At 36.4% G+C, this 11,329-nt stretch overlaps 1 protein-coding gene across 11 annotated transcripts in view; it reads right to left on the bottom strand.

Moving 5' to 3' along the window:
• ZC3H13 (zinc finger CCCH-type containing 13) overlaps window positions 1-11,329 on the bottom strand; it is a 135,337-nt gene that overhangs the window by 5,886 nt on the left and 118,122 nt on the right. For 8 of the 11 annotated variants that reach the window (XM_014535748.1, XM_014535742.1, XM_014535745.1 and 5 more), the window contains 3 exons: window positions 9,231-9,383; window positions 7,756-7,956; window positions 3,885-4,048 (listed from right to left, as the gene is read on the bottom strand). In XM_014535748.1, coding sequence (XP_014391234.1) covers window positions 3,885-4,048; window positions 7,756-7,956; window positions 9,231-9,383 — 518 coding nt within the window. Of the gene's footprint in view, window positions 1-3,884; window positions 4,049-7,735; window positions 7,957-9,230; window positions 9,384-11,329 lie in introns of those variants that run through there. The other 3 variants (XM_014535744.1, XM_005861402.2, XM_005861403.2) reach the window with 2 other exon arrangements.

Here is an 11,329-nt window from a genome sequence, read left to right as displayed (position 1 = left end):
TTAAGCCTTGATTGTTGTAGTTATCACTGGGAGGAATTGACCTCCAGGCCAATTGGCTGTGAGAATCAGCTGTGTCTGCAGTGGGAGAACTTCTGTGCTGGAGACACCCTTATGGGGCAAGACTTGCTTCAGTGGGGCTTTGGTGCTCACTGAGTCTGCCCCCTGAGTATGTCCTTTATGGATCTGAGGAGTTGTAATCTGGATGGTCCCACTCTGACCACTAGGTACACAGGCTCTTGGATCTCTAAGGAGGTGCTAATTTAGCCTCTGCCTGAGGCTACCCAGCAGGAGCTACGAAGAGATCTGCAGATTCCTCTTCCTTGTTTGGGGTTTGGAGGTGCTCAGATGAGGCCCAGCTGTGAAGCAATGCAAGCTGCTGTGGGGCCTTGAGCCTTCTTTTGGATGTTCTGGGTCTCTCTGACCCAGCTGCAGTCTGTTAGGTAATTTTAGATCTCAAAGGGCCAGCCCATTCATATGCAAAAGCCTCTGCACACAGCTTGGGTGGGGCGAGGTCTCAGGGAATCAACAGGGCGGAGGAAGCAGCTATGGCTTCTCCTCAGTCCTACCCCAAGAGGCCCTGCGTCTCAGTGTCCCGCGGTAATCGCTGCAAGCACCTCCGAGAGAAAGCCATCCTTGAGTTCCGATTGATGACAGACAGTCCAGTTTCTCCCCGTATGAGTCTGGGTCCCCAGAGACTCGCCTGGAACTGGAGTCAGGGCCGTCGGGAGCTTGAGACTCCCTCCCGATTGAAAAAGACACTGGCGCCCTCTGTTGCCAGCCCTTTCCGTGTGTGCCTCCGTACCTCTGCACTTTACTTCCGCATGTCCTGAGTCTCAGTGTGCTTTTCTCTTTCCTTCTAGTTGTAGAATTTCCACTCAGCCAGCCTTCCTGTGGTTCTGGGTGATGTCTGTTTTGTCTTTAGTTGTAGTTTTAAAAGTTGTTGTGCGAGGCAGCAATTTCAGGTGTTTACCTATGCCGCCATCTTGGTTTCTCCTATCTATCAGTTCTTGAATAAGTTTTGATAGTTTGTAGCTTTTAGAGGAACTGATTCTTTTCTTCTAAATTGTCAAATTTATGTGCACAGAGTTGTTCACAGTACTGTGTGATCCTTTTAATATTTGTGAGATTTGCAGTGGTATTCCCTCTTTCATTCATATTGATAATTTGAGTTTTACTTTTCACTTTATCAGTATGGGTAGGGGATTGTCAATTTTATTCATCTCTTCAAAGAATCAGCTTTTGGTTTCATGAATGTTCTCTTATTTTTCCAGTATGAATTTTATTGATTTCTGGTATTATTTCCTTCCTTTTGCTTGATACAGGTTCTGTACATTCTTTTAATACTACAATGCAGCTAAGAATTCTTTTAGTACCCTTCACCTATCTTTTCTGCTATGAACTATAATTTAGATACTTTAAAAATCATTCTCCTAAATATAATCATGCCAATTTACGGGGGGAGGGGGCCAATGGTTTTCTACTTTCTTTTTGTGACTTGGTACCCCTTACCACCTATTCTGTACTTTTCTTTCATAGTCAATGGCCTGTGCCCCGTATAAAGGACTATAAGATTCTGAGCAATGGTTCTCAAGAAATTTTCAGGGGCATTTTTGGTTATCAAAAATTTTGAAGCCATTATGGCATATTAGAGAAGGAAACAGGGAATGTTACAAAATATTTTTTAATAAAAAGGGGCAGGCCCTGGCCAGGTGGCTCAGTTGGTTGGAGTGTCACCCATACACCAAAAGAGGTTTGCAAGTTCAATTCCAGGTTAGGGCATATATCTAGGCTGTGAATTTGATCCTTGGTTGGGGCACATATGGGACGCAACCAATCGATGTCTCTCTCCCTCTCTCAATCTCTGTCTCTCTCTCTCTCATCAATTAAAACATACCCTCAGGTGAGAATAAAATAATCCTATATAATAAAAGGGTAATATGCAAATTGACCCTAACAGCAGAACGACTGGGAATGTCTGGTCACTATGACACACACTGACCACCAGGGGGCAGACGCTCAATGCAGGAACTGCCCCCTGCTGGTCAGTGCGCTCCCACAGGGGGATCTCTGCTCAGCCACAAGCCAGGCTGACGGCTGCCAGTAGAGCGGTGGTGGTGGGAGCCTCTCCCGCCTCCTCAGCAGCGCTAAGGATGTCCGACTGCAGCTTAGGCCTGCTCCCTGCTGGCAAGTGGACATCCCCCAAGGGCTCCTGGGCTGCCAGAGAGATGTCTGACTGCCAGCTTGGGCCCAATCCCCCCAGGGAGCAGGCCTAAGCCAGCAGGTGGTCATCCCCTGAGGGGTCCCAGACTGCGAGAGGGCACAGGTCAGGCTGAGGGACCCCCGCCCCGAGTGCACAAATTTTTGTGCACCGGGCCTCTAGTAAATAAATAAAAAGATACACAATTCTGATTAGATTAAAATCCATAGAGTCTTTCTCAAGTGGGGTTCCTTACATGAACTAAACATAAACAAAAAATAATTTGCGTGATTATATTTTATTTAAATACCAAGGATGATATAACTATTACCATTTTAGATGCATAAGATGTTGATTCGACCCTAGCCGGTTGCTCAGTGGTTAGAACGTTGGCCCACGGACTAAAGGGTCGCAGATTTGATTGAGGTCAAGGGCACACCTCGGTTGCAAGCTCATCACCACCCCGGTTGGGGCATGTGAAGGTATTATTGTTTCCTTCAATCAATGTATCTTTCTCACATTGATGTTTCTCTCTCTCTGTCTCTCCCTCTCCCTTCCACTCTTTTTAAAAATCAATGGAGTCCAGCTGGCATGGCTCAGTGGTTTAGCGTTGACCTATGAACCAGGAGGTCACAGTTTGATTCCCAGTCAGGGCATATGCCGGGTTGCTGGCTTGATCCCCAGTGTGGGGCATGCAGGAGGCAGCCAATCAATGATTCTCTCTCATCACTGATGTTTCTCTCTCTCTCTCCCCCCCACTCTCCCTTTCTGAAATCAACAAAATATATTTTTAAAAAAATCAATGGAAAAAATATCCTCGGGTGAGAATTAAAAAAAAGAAAGAAAGAAAAAAGAAGTTTAATCAGTATATACAGGTTTAGGGCCCTAGCACTTGATTCTCTCAGAGAAATTTCCAGTTGAGGAAGGCTGCAAGGAGAGATGAGTACTTAAGCAACAGAATAAAGATTACTAGGTACATACTGAAATGGGAGTACAAAGGAGAGAATGATTGTAGCAACTCTGTCGAAAGTAATTTTCAGTCAGGTCGTTAAGCTGAGAAGACTTTAAAATTTTCCTGCTCCTTATATCTGTTTCCATTTTAATGTTCAGAGATGAGTTCATCCCTCTCTTTCTCATAAATTTAATGTCCTCCACAAATCTGAGTATTTTTCTTTAATGAAGTATCCTTTATTTAGCAATGTTTTCCTTAATGTTTCCAAGTAAAAAGTTAACAAATTAAATGCTTATCTAAATTTTTAGGACCAACTTTCTTTTGTCACATTACCCATGCCCACCAAATCACATTCCCAAATTAAAATCCTTAGCTTCAAAAAGTCTAAAACATTTTCAATTTCTAATGATCAGATCCCTTCTCAATCTAAACTAATTTCTATTTCTCTCATATTTCAATTCCCTTTATTCTTCTCAAGTAAATGCTTACATATAATCACTTGTATTTATTTCCCTCTCTTTCAACTTGATACACTCTCATAAATTCTATAAATATTCTCACCATATTCTGGGGAATATTTTTCCTTAACCCTCAATTTAAACAAATTTCTAGTATGTTTAATTATCTAGAGAAACTTTTCACAATGAAATGAAAAATATTTAAAGCAACCAAATGAAAAGTATATAATTCATAATACTCAACAAACACTTTGCATTTGTACCAAAACAATAATACCTTCTCATTTTTAACAAGCTGCTTTCGGATTGCTGAATCCCGTCTGAAGCATAATGCTTTACAACATGGTCCAAGATTACTAAGAAGACTTGCTCTTTCTTCTTTTCGTAGTAATGCAGCCATATTGAGAGCCCCCAATTCATGTTCAAAAAGATTGTCTGCATCTTTCAAAAACCAAAAACACACATTAAGTTTTCCTAAAATATAAAAGTAATACTGCTTAGATGAATATTCCACAGTCTGTACTTCATCAAAGTTACCAACATTGATAAAAATTATTTTACATTAAAGGCGATATATTCTCTGTGAAAGTTATTCAGTGTGTAGTTTTGTTGCTAGTCTGAAACAAAAATAAACTTTTTGACAGCGACTTTAAGTTTAAGGTACAAGAAAAGCAGACTCGGAAGCGAGAATTTAGACACTGATTACAACTATTAACTGGGAAGAAAAGATCAAGTTAAGAATTAATGAAGTCAAATTCAGAATATTGCACACCATCAACAACTACTTAAAGTTCTAGATTTCAGGACCTTACTGTAGCAAGATTCAAATGTAATAATATGACTACAGTCTGTGATCTCTTAAAAAACCAGTTAGGAAGTGATTAGGTGTTAGACAATCTGCAAATTTTATCCTACATTTTGGTCACTATAAAATCCTGGACAATGTATTAAATTAAAATACTTAGTTTTAAGTCAAAACATGCAAGATAGGGAAACATTATAACAGAATAGAGCCAGTCAATAATCAAAATAAATTACAGACTAAGCAATAACTTCACAGCTAGCATTCTAAGAATTGGCCAAGAGTGCCAAAGGTACCAGGTACTGCTTCTATAACAAGATGATCCAATAGGTTAATGTTAGAGCCCACAAAGAAAAGCAGTAAATAACACATAAGTAAAAACAAAACAGACACCTTTGATTGAAACAGCATTAAATATTTCATTCTCATTTTCTGAACTGTAAAGCACAGTGAGATTAGATAATTAACAAAAACCTAGTCTCAGACAATATACTTAGCAAATAAGTTATATACATAGTCAATAGGTATATAATATAAGAAAAGCTTCCACAGCTGGACCAGGATACCTTATAGGCAAAGAAGGCAGTTCCTCAGGTGATTCTGATATACAAATGTCTGAGCCAAACAATGACAGTCACATATGTATACCATTAAAAAACAACAAAAAAAACCCCATTAACTTCCATTCCATTATAGAAGAATTTGCAAGGAGACCCATGCCATCCTTGAAAATTGCTCAAGACAAATTTCTTTGTATAGGAATTCTTAACACATACTTGTAAACCTCCCTAGGCTGATTAAACACATACTTAAGTACAAGCAGAACAAAGGAAACAAAATAATTGGAAAAGTGTAACTCAAAAGAATTTAATCATACTACAATGAGAAAACCTAGAAAAAAGCAATTTAAATGTTAGTATATTGTTGACCCTTGAACAAGGTGGGAGCTGGGGGCGGGGAGTGCCAACCTGCTGCACAGTAAAAAATCTGCCTATAACTTTGACTCCCGCAAAACTCAGTTGTTCCTTGGAATCCACAGGGGAATTGGTTCCAGGATCCCCCACAGGTACCAAAACCTAGAGATGCTCAAGTCCCTTATATAAAATGGCGTAGAACAATGCATCCATGGATTCCTAACTGTGGATCAAAAATACTGCTTTTTCACCCGAGGTGACTGTATGTATATTGAAAAATCCACATATAAGTGGACCCACACAGTTCAAACCCGTGTTGCTCAACAGTTAACTGTGCATACAATAAGTTTTATACTTTAAGAATTTAAGGTTCCTGGAATATTTTTAAAAGTTACATATGGTGCTGCCCAGCTGGCTCAGTGGTTGAGCATCGACCTATGAACCAGGAGGTCAGGATTTGATTCCTGGTCAGGGCACATGCCCACGTTCTGGGTTCAATCCCCAGTGAGGGGCATGCAGGAGGCAGCTGATCAATGATTCTCTCTCATCATGATGTTTCTGTTTCTCTCTCTCTCTCTCTCTCTCTTTCCCCTCCGCTCCCTCTCTCTCTCTCCCTCCCTCCCTCCCTCTTTCCCTTTCTCTCTGAAATCAATAAAAATATATTTTAAAAAAATTGCATATGGTGCCCTAGCCGGTTTGCTCAGTGATTAGAGTGTTGGCCTACAGACTGAAGGGTCTTGGGTTTGATTCTGGCCAAGGTCACCACCTACCTAGGTTGCAGGCTCAATCCCTGGCCCTGGTCGGGGCACGTGTGGGAGGCAACCAATAGATGTGACTCTCTCATATCGATGTTTCTCTTTCTGCCTCTCTCCCTCCCTTCCACTCTCTAAAAAAAATAAATCAATGGAATATGTTCGGGTGAGGATTAACAACAAAATTACATATGGAATGTGGGGATTGGGGCACTGAAATAGACCCAGTAAAATAGAAAAATTGGTATCAATTCTTTCACAAATATTTATTGAATACCTACTATGTGTCAGGTAGTTTTCTAGGCATTGGCATAATTAGTAAGAACATATCATTAGACACTGGATAGAGCAGTAAACAAAACTAAGTTCTATTTCTTAGAAAACTTATATTCAGCACCCTATGTCAGTTCTCTAGCAAAGCAATCAGCAAAATATAGGACTGGTAAAGAACAGTGAAATCCCTCTCTACAGCGTGTATTTTCATTATTGAGAGTAAGCCAGGGTCAAACTGTATATTATAATTAGCAAAATTATAATATAATTTCAAGATTTTAACTTGAAATGCCATTTGCAAAAGTCACAGGAGTCAAAGGTGGATAAGACCTTAGAGGTTTCATTTCAACATTTTATGCTCATAGGAGTTACTTGCTTAAGATCACAGAGCAACCAAAAATGGTAGAAAGAGTAGAGCAATAACCTAAGACTTCGGTCACCTGTCAGGCTATACACATTCACAATTATAATTTAAATATGTTTCATACACATACATTCTATGTTTACTGAAAAATATTAAAATCAAGAGTTTTACTGATTGTTAGCAGCTGAAAGGACATGGATTCATGAAACTCTTAAAAGAATTTTTTAATATTAATAAAAAGCTTAATTCTTTTAACTAAACATTTTTACTCTCATGAACATTATATAAAAGTAAATAATGTTACTTTCATCTTTTACCTCCTTTCCACACGCCCTCCTCATTTTTGTCTTGATAAGGTCTAAAATCAATGTGATAAAATAGTTTCAAATTAAGGGGTAGCAGTTAATATTTACTGAGTGTTACAACACATCAGAAAATGTTGTAAGTATTTTACTTGTAATAACTCATATGTTCCTCCTAACAATCATATGAAGTTGGTGGTGTCATTGTTCCCAGCTTAAGATGGTGACACTAACACAGAGAGATTAAATAATAGCTAGTAAGGGGTATGTCTATTGGAATCCAGACCATTTGGCCTAAAGACCCAGTTTTTAACAACTTTTTTAAAGGTTCAGCCTACACAACTGTATTTGGGTAGAATTCCCCATTTCGCAGGAAAAAGGGTTGCCAAGAAATCCATTTTGCTTAGATATGGAAATATCTAGTCTATTTCCCTATGCTCTGCTTCATTTAGCCCTGGTGAAACAATTGAGTAATTTGTTCAAAGTAATTTTGATACAAAAAGATAATTATGCTATTTTCACAACTTTTCTATGCGCGTAACTTTTTCTCAAAATAAATTTTAAAAAGAAATTCTCTCCATGAGAATTAAATGATGAATAAGTGGTTTCTCAAAAAAAAAAAAAAAAGATAAATCCAATATTACAATATTATTAGTGTTACATAAGAACAGAACATAATCCTTTCAAAGGCATCTTAGTATTTATAACACACAATGTACAATCAAAGTAGAATAGAATTACCTTTGGGTTTTTCTAAGAGTCTCTGACATGTTTCTTTGACTTTAGTAAAGAGTTCAGAACCTGCCAGCTTTTTAGAAATCCCAACTCTCAGCATAACAGCTCCAGGTGTAAATTTTAAGAGGGCAGCCCCAGGCTCTCGTGGTTCTTTTGGATGCTTTGGCATAAGACCAGACCAATCCACATCTATCACATCTAATGGATCTGTAAAAAGTTAAAGAACAGGAATATTTTTACACGAAGAAATAGTATTCTTGTTATCTAGAGAGAAATACAAATTGCAAAACATAAAAAACCATGAAATAATACTTTAAACCAAAAATGTCATATTCTTAAGATGAAAGCTTTCTAGGAACACTCATATTTAGAATCTAAGGACCTTTATAAAAAACAACAGAACTTTCTCACCAAAAGAAAACAGGAAAGCAAACAAAAACCCAAGCAAATTCATTCCTACAAATTGCTTGAGAGATCCCAATGAAAGAACTCCATTATTTCACAAAGAATAATAGGTCTGACATTTTGAAACTTGGTATCAGAATTCTTTCACAGGTTAAATCTAGGAATCTATTTTGCATCCATGTGCACACACACATGCATGCACACATTTTACTTTTTAAAAACAAATAATTCATTATGAAATTACTTTATAACTCGGGCAGTTGCTCTTATTAAGAACAAATAATCCATCTATGACAAGGAGTAGTTGAGCAAATTAACAAAATAATGTTCTATTTAGAAATACACAGTAGCCAGTAATAAAGATAATAATCATACAGACCTTCTACATTAGTAAAAAAAAAAAAATCGTGAAATATAAGAGCAAATTAAAAAAAAATCAAATGTAATATTCTACATTCTCAGACAAAGCAAAGACCCTCACTATGATTAAAAACAAACTCCAAAACTTGTTATTAACAACCAGACTAAATGGGGTGATTGATATAGTCAACAAAGTAAGCTCTGGCAAGGCATAAAGTTGTGTAAGTGAAAATAATTACTGAATTTAGAAAATTGATAGAAAGAGGTATAGAAATAGTGCTCAAATATAATTTCAACTATTATAAATTTCTGAATAATCATTTCCACAGTTGGTTTAAGGCACCACAGTTGTGAAGCTCTGTACCACATACCTACTATCTAGAACACTGCCAGAAAATCAGGACTATCTGGCTAGATTCCAAGTTATATAAAATATGAATCTTAAACTCTGAAAAGGAAATCTTACGATTTTGCTATTTTAAATGAGGCCTTTCCCAATTCAAAGTCTACTTAAAAATGAACAAAGCATTTTTATTGACTATAATTATTGATAATTACTACAATTTTCATTTTACTGGACTGTCAATGTTAATTAAAACATAAAGGGGGAAGTTCTAACTGACTTTATTCAATTCTTATAGCACGAAAGGGAACAAAAATATCTTCACACCATAAATCATATAATTTTGTGATCAACCACCTCTGCAAATGATTACCTGGCATCTTCTCCTCATCCTGCTGGTCCTCCCTCTTTTCAGCATCACCTGCCAGAATTTCATCTAGTTCATCATCACTGATTGGCTCATATCCTTCTCCAGCACCTGATCCTAATGAATGTGCATCATCTAACTTGGATTCATCATCTCCTGCTAATTAGAAAAATTAATCTCATGTCAAAGGGAGTGTTAAGGGAAAGAATGTCTAAGTCAAAACAAAGATGTAGAGACTGTGTCATTAAAAAAAAAATCAGAAAAGTATTTTCACAGAAAATGATATTTCTTAATTATTCAAAACACTTGAATAAAAAAAAAACCTGAAGAAATATAATTCAATTAGTCAAATTTAATTTTAATGGCAAGAACACCATCGGAACAGCCATATTAAAATAGGTTATAACTGTTAAAATATGTGAAATAGAAGCTAACATGTTAATGTTGATTATATAACATATTATATAACATAATTTTATATAGTAAAACTTTAAGTAAATCCAGACAAATATACTAACTTCAAAAGGATGCATTAATTGCTTTACTTAAACTCATGTTTTTATTGATTTTTAGAAAAAGTAAGGGAGAGAGAGAAACATTGATGTGGAGAGAAACATCAATACGCTGCCTTCCCACACAGGCCCTGACTGGGGATCGAACCTCCAACCGAGGTATGTGCCCTGACCAGGAAATCAAACCTGCAAACTTTTGGTGTATAGGATGACACCCTTATCAACTGAGCCACCCGACCAGGGCAAACCTCATTAAAAACTTGCAAACATGTTAATAAAATTTAGCTCATATAAATGACTTTATAGCAGTGAGGTAAAAATATAAAAGTGCTATTAATTCTCCCCCTAAATCCCAATTTACCTTCCCTATCCCAACATTATTCTTTAATTAATGAACATAACTTTATAAAGAATGCTATAATACAATTTTAAGACATTTTTATTAGTACCACTGGTATATATTCTACTTCTTGATTTCACCAACTTTTCTCAACCATTTATTCCCCTGGTGAGTTAGTTGTGAACTTAAATTATCTTAAAATTACAGAGTACATTTAATGTTTCTAATCATTAGTTATCAATATACTTTATTAAGTTTATAACATGAGTTTTCAAAATGCAACAGTATGCTTTATAAATATTTGCAGCAAATAAAATATAATAAACTATGAGGTGTTTCTAAACATTCTAATAATTTTCTATTCTATTAAATTCTATAATAATTTCCCCATACCCTCACCAATTCAGTTATAAGACAACCAATTTTAATAACTTCATTATATAAATATACATTTAAACAAGTGCAAATGATAGGATTTTTCAATTTTCAAGTTTATCCAACTCATTTTCCTACTTTAGATGAATAAAATGTTTCATCTCACAGTAGGTAATTCACCTCTATATTTCTATGCTATGTTATCAATGACCACAACCAATGATACAGTTTTAAAAAAGGGTCACAAGAGAACTATTATAATCATTAGTTCAATTATATTCAATTACGTATCTCCATTATTATTATGGCTCCCAAACTGATGCTATCTGAACTCAAAATTGAGAGGAAAATGTAATTGAAGAACGTTGAATGTTTTTGTCAAGTAGAAAAATGTGTAACAGATGACATATTGGGATATTAATTCAGATAACCAAAAGATGTAAGGATGTTTCATTTTAAAAGAATGTGAATTTATTCTGGGCCCAATGCTACAAGATGGCCAATAAAATATTACTGTTTATATACTAAGTATACCAGAAGTTTCTTTGGGGGCTTGAAGTAGACAGGTTATGAGAGAACAATGTTGTAAGCACTGGTATCAGAACTAGACAGTGCCATGGAGACAGAATTTCCAGGAGAATTCTCAGGGGAGCCATACTATTCTTACCTAGGCTATAATTTACCAAAGAATAAAATGTAGGGCATGTATGTATAATCAAAATACATTTTCATTTATCTACCATTTATTGTGTCTTTGCTATAGTATCGATGATAAAAAAATGAAAAGCTAAGGTCCTTTATAATTCTGGAGAGAAATCCAAATAATCTACACTAATAAAAGAGAAACATGGTAATTAGCGTACGACCGCTACCCTTTT

This window comes from Myotis brandtii, unplaced genomic scaffold (assembly GCF_000412655.1).
Source record: "Myotis brandtii unplaced genomic scaffold, ASM41265v1 scaffold15, whole genome shotgun sequence".
Lineage (NCBI taxonomy): Eukaryota > Metazoa > Chordata > Mammalia > Chiroptera > Vespertilionidae > Myotis > Myotis brandtii.
The sequence above is the reverse complement of the archived record's forward strand: the minus strand, read 5'-3'. Positions and strand labels throughout refer to the sequence as shown.